The sequence below is a fragment of the Sprattus sprattus genome, assembly GCF_963457725.1.
Source record: "Sprattus sprattus genome assembly, chromosome: 8".
Lineage (NCBI taxonomy): Eukaryota > Metazoa > Chordata > Actinopteri > Clupeiformes > Clupeidae > Sprattus > Sprattus sprattus.
Window position 1 is genome coordinate 3,950,457 of NC_137927.1, and position 13,487 is coordinate 3,963,943.

Below are 13,487 nucleotides of genomic sequence, written 5' to 3' on the forward strand. Positions count from 1 at the left end.
CTGAACTTTCAGTCCAAACAAGACTGGAGGCATGTTGAATTAACTAAGAACGTTTAAGTATTTTAAGTTAACACAGTAGTATTACACATTTGCATTGGAGTATTTCACGTTTCCCAACGGGACTACATATTCATGCGCAACACGAACCTAAAGAAGCTAAAGGCTGTTGATGCAGGAAAGTTGCCTTGAAGTTGTGAGCAGACTAGGTAGGTGCTAATCCTGAGCTAAACTAGCCACTGACTGCATTCACTCAAGAAGAGGACAACGGATTTCCACTGATCTATACTGATAATCGTGAGTGGATTAATTTAGTTTCACCTCAAACTGGCGGTTATGAGCTCCAACGAAAGTGCACCAACTTTAAATTATACTGGCCAGTAGAACATTTTGGTATTGTGTGCTATGTATGCGGTGTTTAACTGTTTACATGTTAATATGTTGTTTAAATAAATATGGAATTGTTTTTTCGAAGCTGTCCGAGTTGGTTAAATGGTCATTTAAATTAGCATCCCACCATCGTAGTTATATTTTCTCCAGACAAAATGAAATGAGCCATATCATTGGTGGGAGGGCTACATACACTAGCTTGCAACTATTAATATGTTATTAATAACTCATCATAATACAATAAAAAAACAATCGTTTGAAAATAATGGTATTAGACAATAAAACAACGTTTTTTCAGTTCTGATCAGATGACAATTTTAAAACCATAGACATATATACATGTATATATTTTATATATATAGTTTAAACTAGAGCTCAAAATGACGTAATCACTTCCGGTTTCTGTGCCTCACCAGCTCCGAACCTCACTGCACGTCCCTGGTTCAGGGTCGGACCATCATGGACTAATGAGGGATATAAATGGTATCTCGCTGAGGAGAAAGGTTAACCTTGGACTGTTACTGATTGATTAAGAAAAGGCTTTTGATCGTACGGGTCTTTAAATGCTACCTTTAAATGCGTGTTTGTTTAGTTTGGGAGAAATTGTATTTCTTGGGTAAAGCTGCTATATAAGGAGGTATCTTTTATGTTCATTTAAGAGTGGATAGGTGACTCAGTTATGTAATGGAGCCACTGTTGAATACCTGAAGGAGAGGGTTTTAAGGGTTTCTCGTCGCTGGGGATCGTACAGGGTTGATCCACTGTGTATCTGTTTCTGTTTTTATTTCAGGGAAAGAGGATGTCTCTGTGCTCTGCAGAACTTTAGCATTGTGTGAGAGAGCATCATCAGTGAAGCCAAGGTTAACCGGGCTAAGAGTAAGGGGTTCAGGTGGGCAGTTGGGTTGGAGTAGGGCTGCCTTTGCTCCGTGAGGGCACAAGGTGTTGGGAGTATTTATGGGTACTGAGGATTACTGACACAGGAACTGGCAGAGTGTGTGAACAAAGCCGTCTGCCAAGTCGTCTAAATGGCAATGGCTAATACCCGAGCTGTCCTACCGCGGTAGGGTTCTGGTTACAAATTGCCTGACCGGATCCATGCCAGAGTCACCAGAGCACTTTGACTTTTTCTGGGCAGCACTGGACTCCTGCTTCAGTTATATTTCTACAAGTATGTGAGTGGGTGGTGGTGGTGGGGGCGGGGGGGCAGCAGCTGCCTGTTCCCTCCTTGGAGATGCAACACCTTTGGGGTGTTTCTGCTTGCTCCAAGTCCAAGGGGGGGGGGGGGTCAGAAGTGTTTGTGCCAGAATTCTCACTTAGATGGTGTAGAGGCCTGAGGTGGATGTGAGAAAAGTGAAGGCTCGATCCGAGGGGCTGTACATGACACACCTGAATCCAGCACTAGGGAGATGCTGCCCTTTTTGTGGGGGTGGATGAGACAGTGGGTCATCTGTTTGTGGACTGGAAAAGGTTGGAGGGGCTTTTTGAGTACTTCAGGAAGTGGTTTGAAGGGTTGGGGGAAGTTTTTTTTTTCACATCATAGTTTCATTAGTGTCCCAAGGTCTGTTTATTAAACTTTTTATTGGGGGCAGCCAAGTTTGAGTACTCAAAAGGTCCTGTACAGATTTAAAGGGGATGGTGAAGGGTCTCATTAAGATTGAATACCCTTGTTGTAACTTAAATGATGGGTAAATGAATGATGTTATGACAATTTGCCAAAGTGTAACAGTGAGAAATGGGAAGAGTTTTAATGCCTCTTTGCGTTTAATATGATGTTATTTAACCTTGTTGATTGGCGTTTTAACATATTTTACTGGTGTAATTACATCAGAAGGTTAGACAGTGGTCAAATAAAGTGTGTTTAACCTCTCCCTTTCTCTTTTCTTCCCCCCTCTCTCTCCCCCCTCTCTCTCTCTGTCTCCCTCTCTCTTCTCTCTCTCTCTCTCTCTCTCCCCCTCCCTCTCTCTCTCTCTCTCTCTCTCTCTCTCTCTCTCTCTCTCTCTCTCAGGATTAATAATGACTTGTTGATGTGGGAGTCTCCTGTGGCTCCCCCTAGTGACCCAGAGCGGCCCCACGCCCCTACTCACCGCTCTTCTCAGGACGACGAGTTCCAGCTCTGCAAATCAGCTTTCAGACTCGGTCAGAGCCCGCCCCCCTCTGTGACACGGTGTCATCCAATCACATGCTAGTCTTGCACCAGTTTGTCCTATTACAGATGCACTGCATTTGCCGTTGATCGTGTCAATTCTTTTTTCAATCACGTGTCAGATTTGTTTAAGTTCAATCGGCCAATCACCATCTCAGCCCTTATGTGTCCAGTCACATGTAAACCTTGTCTTAATTTATGCAGTCACACATCACATCACATGACCTCACACTCCAACCTTGTCCCTGCCGACCAATCACACGCTTGTCACTGCTCCAGTTTGGCCAATCATGTTGGTGTTCAACAGAATCTCTCTCTGTAGACTCTGACTCAGATGAAGAGGAGCAGTTCTACTCCACCAGCGAATCAGCACGTCGGAAAAAGGCATTGTCCCACCCTGACCACGCCCTCAGCTTGCTGTGCCTCACTGTACTAATAGGCAAAGGCCGTGTCCAGGCCATGACGGACAGCAAGGTGAGCCAGTCAGATTCTCCTGTCACCACTTTTGGACAGGGCTTTGAACCAGAATTTTTTCCCAATTGGTTCGTTCCGAACAGAAGCAGTATTTTAACGTTTTTTCGTTTCAACCCTAAAATTGACGTTCCTGAACCGGTTAATAGCGTTCCATGCCAGCTGCGGGACATACAAATAAGTAGGCTGATCATTAGGACTTTAAAATAATCTTATATGTCTCTATCCTGTCATTAAAAAAAAGCACTATAGGCTACATTATGTTAGCGGCATAACTGTAATTCTGACATTTTGTAAGTATTATATGAGTTAAGACAAGGTAAATGTATGCTATGTTGTTTATTGGGCAAACAAAACATAACAGCATTTGGCCAAACCTTGTCAGGGCCCAAATCAGTGCATTTTTGTCAACAGAGACAATACAAATATTACAAAACTACAATGGTATCTACATACACCCCTCAATGTTTTGTTAGTCGCTGGGTCAAATGAATAATGCTGCCGCAAAGGATTCTCGCAATATCTTCCCATCTGAACAAAAAAGTTAAAATGCCAAATATGAGAAATACCGTATTAGCCTACGTTTTAAATAAAGACTTACAAACTAGGGTAGGTTATGCTGGGCAATAGCCAGGTAGTCTACTGCCAATGCTAACTGTCCAACTTAGCTATAATTTCATTAACTTGACCCTGCAGATTTTAACAACAAAGCTACGAATTTCCAATGCAATCTTAAAAGATATAATTCCTATTTAAAACAAACATGTGTGAGATACTTGGTACAATATTTACCTCTTCTAAAGATTGAGTTTGAGAGACTGGTGGCTACAGCTTGTGCATAGATTCGATCCGATAAGGCTACTAGCTGGCGGCGCGCGGCAAGGTTCTCTATCTAAGTGAACGACTGGAAGTGAACATCACCAATCATATTGCATTTAGGAATCTTGTGAAAGAACGAAAAAATAACGTTATTACCATTATTTTAGGGAAACGATTCTGATCCGGAACATAATTTTTTTCAAAGTTTCTGGTTTTTCGTTTCTGTCCCTATCAAAACGTCAATAGTTTTCGTTTTCGTTCCGTGAACAGGTTCAAAGCTTTGCTTTTGGAGTAGATGATATACAAAATTATAGACATATGTCTTTAGATATTTCTTATACATACAAATATACTGTATATGTATGTAGGTGTGTGTGTGTGTGTGTGTGTGTGTGTGTGTCAAAAGAGTCCTCAAACTGTATTTTTGGAGATGTATCCACCTTCATTTTATGAAAGGATTGTCTGTGGGTTGAAATCTTTGAGAGTGCCTTAAAAAGCAATGAGAGAAGAACAACCCACTGAACACACATTTTAGTATAGGCATTACAGATTGAAAAAATAGAAATATGATTCTGCTGAATAAACTGAAGAAAGAACCAAGACTGTAAAAGTATTTTTCCATCTCATGTCTGGCGTCATCCTTTTCACTTTCAGAACGAGGCTGGCCGTAAGGTGGAACAGAATCATGGAGAGCTCATCCTGGATTTGGAGGGGGGGAAGATGTTCAGTGTGACGCAGCATCAGAACAACCCCCATCTTAACTTCCTGACACTAGAGAGCAGGAAGGTGGAGCTTCATCATAGAGGTGAGGTTCGAGGTTACACCCCAGGAAGCATTTTTTCCTCATTGAAAATCCACATGCCAACTCTTTCTATGCATGTGTGTGTGTGTGTGCAGCGGTTGTCCCCGACTCCCCCCTCCCTGCGCGGCTGGAGATGCCCAGGTTCACTGCCCCTCAGCATCTGGACCCTACCATCTATGCCACAGAAGGGGGGGTGAGCAGTGTTTCTGGGCGGGAGACTGATGTGCAGATGTTGTCTACTGCCATCAAGATCACACTGGACCCTCAAAGAAGTGTCAAGGTCAGACCTTGTCTATGTGCTGCAACATTTTTTTAGGGGATTGAAAATATGTTTGTGTGTTTTATTATTTGCTACATTGGTCTGAGACACTATGAATGTATGTTATGATTTACTTTCACTTGGTAAGAAAAATCATTTTGAGATCATTTTCATGATCGTGTGTGTGCGCGTGTGTGCGTGCGTGTGTGTGGGTGTGGAAGTGTAACCCACCCTGACTAACTCATGTGTGTCCTTCCTTCAGGAGTTCCTGGTTGCTTTGCGTCTCCATGGCGCCACATTACGACATTACATGGCACTGACCAATCACAGCTGGCATGAGCAGGTAATATCTAGGGGTGGAGTTGGGTTGTTGGGGGGAGGCACATGACGTTTGAGTGACAGGTCAGGTCGAGGCTCGATCAGCTAATAAACTTATGCGTGTTTTTGTCAGCTTGTTGATTTCCTGGATGTGGTTGATGATGACATTATGGGATACACATCTCCGGCTGTGATCACGGTCCTACACACACACCTGGCCACCTGCGCAGTGGACTACAGGTAACACATACCTTGATCAGGTCTTGCCTGGCTTTCCCCCACCAAATACATGTCCGCTCAGACTCAGACACACACAAATACACAAGCCCTAGTGGTAGTTTGTGGTACTATTTCCTCTCGGTTGTCTGTCTCTCTTTCTTGTTCTCTAAACCCCTTCTCCTCCCTCAGGCCTCTCTATCTTCCTCTGAGAATGCTGTTCACGGCGGAGTCCTTCTCTCTATCCAGCAACATCATTGTGGACACAGCCACGTTCCATCTCAGGTAACTTGGTGGCCTCCCAACATTGGACTCAGTGAGAAGCAGCTTATGTGATTTAAAGGAGGAAATATTACGAGCGCAGTTGTGCTACTTTCCCTTACTGTGTTTGTGTGTGCTTATTGTTTTTTATTGTGTATGTGTGTTTGTCACGTCAGGTTCATCCTTGATGATTCTGCTCTGTACCTCTCGGATAAGTGTGAAAGTGAGACAGTGGATCTGAGGAAAGGTAAGATAATTACAATGGCTCCATCTCACTTCCTGTTGGCTCACTTCCTGGTTCCTGGACATGTATCTATCCAATCTTATACGGCTTTATTGGTCTGTTTGGAATATTCGTAGATTATGTGTGTGTGTTAGATATTGATCTATTCTAACCTTGTGTGTGTTAAACCATATGCTGTCTTTTAGATTATGTGTGTGTGTTGGACATCGATCTATTCTAACCTTGTGTGTTAAACCATATGCTGTCTTTTAGATTATGTGTGTGTTGGACATCGATCTATTCTAACCTTGTGTGTTAAACCATATGCTGTCTTTTAGATTATGTGTGTGTGTTGGACATCGATCTATTCTAGCCTTGTGTGTTAAACCATATGCTGTCTTTTAGATTATGTGTGTGTGTTGGACATCGATCTATTCTAACCTTGTGTGTTAAATCATATGCTGTCTCGTAGTTTATGTGTGTGTGTTAAAACATATGCCGTCTCTTAGATTATGTGTGTGTTTTAAACCATATGCCGTCTCTTAGATTATGTGTGTGTGTTAAACCATATGCCGTCTCTTAGACTATGTGTGTTTGTTAAACCATATGCTGTCTCGTAGATTATGTGTGTGTGTTGGACATCGATCAATTCTAACCTTGTGTGTTAAATCAAGTGCTGTCTCGTAGATTATGTGTGTGTGTTGGACATCAATCTATTCTAACCTTATGTGTTAAACAATATGCTGTCTCGTAGATTATGTGTTGGACATTGATCTATTCTAACCTTGTGTGTTAAACCATATGCTGCCTCGTAGATTATGTGTGTGTGTTGGACATCGATCTTTTGGAGTTGGCCATCACCACCTGGAAAGGCAGCAACACTGGAAAACTGGTAAAAACAAATACACACACTTACCCTCAAACACATATCACACACTCAAGTCACACACACTCAGTCACACACACTCAGTCACACACACTCACCCTCAAACACATATCACACACTTACAAACACTCACAGTCACACACACACTCACCCTCACCCTCAATAACATATCGCACACTTACCCTCAAGCACATATCACACACTCTCACACACACACACACACACACACACACACACACACACACACACACATATCACACACTCACAGTCACACACAGAGAAATTAAAACCTAGGGATGGAATTTGTAAACAAATGAATAATTGAACAATGGTTAATGAATAATTGAACAATAGTTTTTGGACATCCCAGTAAGAAGTGTGTCTGTAGAGGAGTAATCCCCATCAAGGTGATGATGTGTTTGTCCGTCTCCAGACCCAGCCCTTGTTTGAGCTGCGCTGCTCCAATAACGTGGTGCACCTGCACACCTGTGCCGACTCGTGTGCCGCCCTCGTCAACATGCTGCAGTACCTGGTTGCCCAGGGCGACCTGCACCCCCCGCCCAAACACACCTCCCCGACTGAGATTGCCGGACAGAAGCTTCCGGTAAGAGAATGCAAGTTGTAATGCGGATATGAAATGATGAGGTTTTACGGCATACTAAACATGAACATGATCACAGAGGATGTGAGGAGCATAACATTTGATTTATTTATTGATTGATTATTCATCTATTGTACTTCAGACATTGGTGCTCTATTGTTTTGAGTTGTTGTATGTCATTTTGCTCTTGTCTTATTGGCCACTGTTCTGGCCATGTCCCTGACTCGGTGCCATGTGAAGCTATCAGAAAGTCCCGCCACCCTTCCACCATATCCCCCTGCCGAGACGGCTGAAATCAACCAATACGATCTAGCCGATGCCTTGATTGACACGGAGAGAGGCCGAGACGAAAGGCAGGATTCTGGTAAGCTTTTAAATCACAAGTATCTAAACACTATTTTACACTTTTAGCTCTAATTAGTTTGTCTGTGGTATCTACTGTAGTTAATACCTTTTTTTGTCCTCTTCTCTGATTGGCTGTTGTATATGATTGGCAGATTCCCCCACCTCTGTGCCACGAGCCTCGCCGGTCTCTGTGTACCTCTTCCCTGGGGAGGCCCCTAAGCCCCGTCCGGCCGTGCTTGAGGAGGAGGAGGAGGAGGAGGAGGACCTGGATCTGGCTGGAGAGGTGGCCACTGGCACGGAGGTACATGCAGACACGGCTTCGGAAGAGGGCTCCGAGGGCTCCACTGACAACGACGACTTCTGCATCCTGGAGGCTCCGGGCATGGGCATTCCGGTGAGTGTGTGTATCTGATACTGGGGTTTTTGTGTGTGTGTGGTGTATTTTTTGGGTGTATGTCTGTGAATCTATATATGTGGCGTGTTTGGTGTGTCTATGTGAATGTGTCAGTGTCTGACTCTCCCTCTTTCTCCCGCCCATGTAGCCACGCGATGGGGAGCCTGTGGTGAACGTGTTACTTCCAGGCCCTATCCGTGTGAAGGAGGGGTATTTCTCTCGCCCCCGGGGCAGTTCGGACCTGCTGCGAGCCCCGGCGCGTTTCCCTGTGCCCCAGTCACGGCTGGTGCTGAAGGAGATATCTGTTGTTTGGCATCTGTACGGGGGCAAGGACTTTGGGGGCAAGCCTGCACCCTCTCATACACACCAACACAGCCAAAGGTACACACACACACACACACACACACACACACACACACACCCCCCAACACAGCCAAAGGTACACACACAAACCAGAACAGCCAAAGCTGACACACACAAACACATTTACATAGATACACTCAGACTCATACAAACACCCAATGCATACATACACACACACACACACACAGATTCACACACACACACACACAGACACACACACACACAAACAAAAAAACAAAAACAAGAATACAGTTGCATGAAGTGCTGTATCGTTATGTAATTGCCCTCCTGTCCTGTAGGGGTCGCTCTGCTTCAGCTGGGGCGCGTGGTTCCCCCTCCCGCTCTGCGGCTCCCTCTCGTCCCCAAAACTCCTGGCGCTGGCTCGGAGGAAGCGGCCGCCAACACACACTGCTTATGGAGATACAGCTCACCAAGGTAACCGACGTGTGTGTGTGTGTGTGTGTGTGTGTGTGTGTGTGTGTGTTAATTGTAGATCTTCAAAAATAACACCTTTGGGAAGGTGTTACTTTAAAAATGGGATGCATCTGTGTGTGTGTGTGTGTGTGTGTGTGTTTTTTTTGTGTTCACGCAGGTGAGCTTCCAGCATGAGTCATACGTGGTGTTGCCCCCTGCTGTCCACGGTGGAGAGGAGGGTGTGTGTGTGAGTGTGGGGGACCAGCCGGTGTCTCGGCAGGTGTTCATCGTTCAGGAGCTGGAGGTGCGAGATCGCCTGGCCTCCTCTCAGATCAACAAGTTTCTTTACCTGCACACCAGCGAGAGTATGCCACGGAGAGCTCATTCCAACATGGTGAATACACACACACGCCACACACACACACACACACAAGCAGATATATGGGGTGATCCACACGGACCCTGTCTAAACCAAGATTTATTTTTGGGTGAATACACATATGCTCACTTTGGTTTCCCTTTCTCATTGACACACACTCTGTCACTCATACTGTATGCATGTGTGTGTTCCAGCTGACGGTGAAAGCTCTGCAGTTGTGTCCGGAATCAGGACTGGGAGGTCCAGAGTGCTGCCTGAGAGTCAGCCTCCTGCCACTGAGACTTAACATAGACCAGGTACACACACACACACACACACACACACACACACACACACACACACACACACACACACACTCATGCTTACATATCTAGACACACACACACACGTACACGTATGTTAACACACAGACATGCACGTATTTACATATCTAGGTACACACACACACACACACACATACATATGTAAATACACATGAACACACCCACATGCTTACACATCTAGACACGTGTACACATATATAAACACACACACACATGGACGCATGTACACACACAGTCGCTTAAAATACACACATCACTCATACACAAATCCAACACAGACATGCACATAAAACACACATGTGTTCTGACACCACGCATGTGCAATGATCAGTGCCAAGGATCAGGGTGTGTTCTGATTAGTTGTGTGGATTTTGATGATCTGATTTCTGTTATGTTTCATTGTGTTTTTCTCACTGAGGTTTGTATTTCCTACATTTCCCAGGATGCCTTGTTCTTCCTAAAGGACTTCTTCAGCAACATGGCATCTGGAGTGAACCCCTACATGCCTGTAGACCTGGCAGCTGAAGGTAGTATAGACACCTTCCCTACCACCCCACTCTTTCAATCTCAAACTCTCTTGCTCTCTGTCTGGTTCTCTCTCTGTCTGTCTGCATACACCATTCATTGTTCTCTCTCTCTTTCTCTCTCTCTCTCTAGTGAAACCAGAAGCTACCCAGAAGCAGCCTGATGAGGCGGAGTCTGTCCCTGGGCTGGGCCCTGACCTCACTGCATCCGTGGAAACCACTTACAGTGAGCAGAGCTCCTCCTCCGCTGGCTCCACCGCTTCCTCCACTGAGCAGCCCATCTACTTCCGGTAAAAAAAAAACATATGACCTTTAAGGTCCAATCAGAACTAGACTACAGATAGCAAAGAGAGACCTTGAGAATGAGAATCCATCTTAATACTTCCCCCTCTGCCTCCATCGGTCTCAACCCACACTCTCCCTTTCTCTCCCTCTCTCTCTCTCCCTCCCTTTCTCTCACTCTCCCTCCCTCTCTCTCTTCCCTCTCCCTCTCTCTCTCTTCCCTCTCTCTCCTCCCTCTCCCTCTCCCTCTCTCTCTCTCCCTCTCCCTCTCCCTCTCTCTCTCTCTCTCTCTCTCCCTCTCTCTCCTTTCCCTCTCCTCTCTCTCTCTCTCTGATGCTCACCTACATTGCTTGTCTTTCTCTCTCTCTCCCTCTCTCTCTCTATCTCTCTCTCTGTTTCTCTCTCTCTCTCTCTATTTCTCTTCCTCTCCCCCTTTTCTTTTCTACCTGTGGCGTCCTCAGGGAGTTCCGCTTCACCTCTGAGGTGCCCATCTGGCTGGACTATCAGGGCAAGCATGTGGTCATTGAGCAGGTGAGTGGACATTGATGCCTTCTCCATATCACACACAGATGCAGTAGAGGTACACTTAGAACTAGCCTCAGCAACCTGGATTATATGTCATCAACACTTTGTAGGAAAGTGATGCTGAATGCTTCTTGTTGATGATGACAAGTCTCATTATGTTGATGTCATCCCATAGGGCACCTTTGCAGGCATTCTGATAGGATTAGCCCAGCTGAACTGCTCCGAACTGAAACTCAAGAGACTCTGCTGCCGACATGGGTAACTCCTCTACCTTCTTTATTTCTCTTTTCAATCCCTCCTTTTTCCCTCTCCGCAACTCTCCTTGTGGTTCCTACTAACCACTTCTCTTCCTTGTGTTCTATGTAATGATGCTTGTATGTGGTGATTCAAACTCACTTAGTAAAGCTAATGATCATTTTATTCATTCTTATGCATAGTTAATATTTGTCTCTGTGTCTTTGTGTTTACAGTCTGCTGGGAGTAGATAAGGTGATCCAATATGCCGTGAATGAGTGGCTGACTGACATCAGGAAGAATCAGCTGCCAGGAATTCTGGGAGGTGTAGGCCCCATGCACTCTGTAGTCCAGTTATGTGAGTAGCTTTGATTGATTTAATTCCACCTGAACTCTAGCTTGATCATAATGGGAGATGTAAACAAGAGTTGTAACCTGTAAGTAGTAAAATATATTACTTTTTCCTTCCTCCTCTCTCTCTCTCTCTCTTTCTCTCTCTCGCTCTCTCTCTCTCCCTCTCTCTCTCTCTCTCTCTCTCTCTCTCCCCCTCCCCCTCTCCCTCTCTCTCTCCCTCCAGTCCATGGAGTGAGGGATCTGTTCTGGATGCCCATAGAGCAGTACCGGCGGGACGGCCGCATTATCCGCGGCCTCCAGAGAGGGGCAGCATCCTTCGGCACATCGACTGCTGCAGCAGCCCTGGAGCTCAGCAACCGCCTGGTGCAGGCTATTCAGGTGATTTAAACACACACATACACATTCTTAAACAAACACACAGGTGTCCACACACATAAACACACACATATGAACACGCATGCACATAAATACACTAACACTTGCCTACTCAGGGTGCCTATGCACACACATCGCACTTAACCAGTTAGTGTATGTGTGAAGAACGTGTGTTTGTGTGTGTGTGTTTTAGGCCACGGCTGAGACTGTTTACGATATCCTGTCCCCGACTCCGCCCCTGACGCGCTGCATCACAGAAGGACGCCCCGCCCCCAGACACAGACACAGAAACCAACCTGCCGATCTCAGGGAGGGTGTGGCCAAAGCCTACGACACTGTCAAAGAGGTGAGCACTTGTCATATCTGTGTGACCTGGTAGGGCTGTACCTGTGGATCATCAGCCCATATGGAAATTGTGTGTAAATACAGCAGTCAATGCTGATTTACAGGCTAGTTCCTCAGTGCATCCTTAGTATAAGTGTTGGTAAGCGTGAGTGTGAATGTGTGTTAAGTTGATGTGTGTGTAAGGACTGTCAACATAGCTATAACATAGTATCTATGAGTGCCTGTTTTCCTTTTGTTTAAACTGTGTGTGTGTGTGTGTGTGTGTGTGTGTGTGTGTGTGTGTGTGTGTGTGTTCTAGGGTGTCATTGATACAGCACAGACGCTGTGTGGCGTGGCGTCTCGTGGGCACGAGCAGAAGGGCTTGACTGGGGCAGTGGGCGGAGTCCTGCGGCAGATCCCACCCACCGTGGTGCGGCCTCTGATTGTGGCATCGGAGGCCACGTCCAACCTGCTGGGCGGCATGCGTAACCAAATCAAACCGGACGCGCGCAAAGAGGACTTCTTAAAGTGGCGGACGGAGGAAGGACAGGATTGAGGCAGAGAGGTGACGCAGTGGTTGGACATAAAACGGAGAAAGTCTAGTGTGACCGCGGAGAGGTGTGAGTGTGAGTGTGTGTGTGTGTGTGTGTGTGTGTGTGTGCCTTCTTAAGAGACAAAGTATGTTTTGTTTGTCAACAAAAGAGCATCATGAAGCTGCATGCATGCTTGTGTGTGTATGAAAGGGTGTGTTTGTTTCTGTTTGTGTGTATGTTTGTGCATGGTTGTATGTATGTATGTATGTATGTGTGCAACATACAGGATGAGTCCATATCAATGCAAAAACAAACTTGCAAAGACAAACCACTAAGGTATGAATGAGAGCCAGTATTCTTTGGAAGCTTCCATATGTGTACAGCATAACATTTAGACACACACACACACTTGCTCTCTTGTCTTTGTGAGTTTAATATTATCGTATTTTGCTTACCTGACTGACTGACACCAGAGATTTGGTGTATTACATGGTGTGTGTCTGTCTGTCTGTCTGTCTGTCTGTCTGTCTGTCTGTCTGTCTGTCTGTCTGTCTGTCTGTGTCTAAGAAGCCACTGTAGTGGTGTCCATTCTGTACAATATGATGCAAGTGTGTGTGTCTGTCTGTTTCACGTCTCCTCTCCAACCTTGCTGATCTTGTGTGCCATAATTGTGTGTGTGTAAGTGTGTGTCTGTCTGTCTGTCTGTCTGTCTGCATAACTAGCTGCCGCCCC

The 13,487-nt window shown here is 45.5% G+C and overlaps 1 protein-coding gene across 1 annotated transcript in view; it reads left to right on the forward strand.

The window, feature by feature from the left end:
• Positions 1-13,487, forward strand: part of atg2a (autophagy related 2A) — a 33,025-nt gene that overhangs the window by 18,360 nt on the left and 1,178 nt on the right. Inside the window, exons 19-42 of the mRNA XM_080843733.1 lie at positions 2,393-2,523; positions 2,853-3,004; positions 4,475-4,625; positions 4,718-4,902; positions 5,144-5,224; positions 5,333-5,439; positions 5,608-5,700; positions 5,853-5,923; positions 6,715-6,791; positions 7,219-7,389; positions 7,627-7,750; positions 7,884-8,125; positions 8,274-8,506; positions 8,788-8,923; positions 9,081-9,296; positions 9,476-9,577; positions 10,047-10,131; positions 10,262-10,418; positions 10,872-10,941; positions 11,111-11,193; positions 11,406-11,527; positions 11,747-11,901; positions 12,092-12,244; positions 12,542-13,487. The exon at positions 12,542-13,487 is cut by the window's right edge and continues 1,178 nt beyond it. Of these exons, the coding sequence (XP_080699859.1) occupies positions 2,393-2,523; positions 2,853-3,004; positions 4,475-4,625; positions 4,718-4,902; positions 5,144-5,224; positions 5,333-5,439; positions 5,608-5,700; positions 5,853-5,923; positions 6,715-6,791; positions 7,219-7,389; positions 7,627-7,750; positions 7,884-8,125; positions 8,274-8,506; positions 8,788-8,923; positions 9,081-9,296; positions 9,476-9,577; positions 10,047-10,131; positions 10,262-10,418; positions 10,872-10,941; positions 11,111-11,193; positions 11,406-11,527; positions 11,747-11,901; positions 12,092-12,244; positions 12,542-12,778 (3,334 nt within the window). The 3' untranslated portion in view covers positions 12,779-13,487. The remainder of the gene's footprint in view (positions 1-2,392; positions 2,524-2,852; positions 3,005-4,474; positions 4,626-4,717; positions 4,903-5,143; positions 5,225-5,332; positions 5,440-5,607; positions 5,701-5,852; positions 5,924-6,714; positions 6,792-7,218; positions 7,390-7,626; positions 7,751-7,883; positions 8,126-8,273; positions 8,507-8,787; positions 8,924-9,080; positions 9,297-9,475; positions 9,578-10,046; positions 10,132-10,261; positions 10,419-10,871; positions 10,942-11,110; positions 11,194-11,405; positions 11,528-11,746; positions 11,902-12,091; positions 12,245-12,541) is intronic.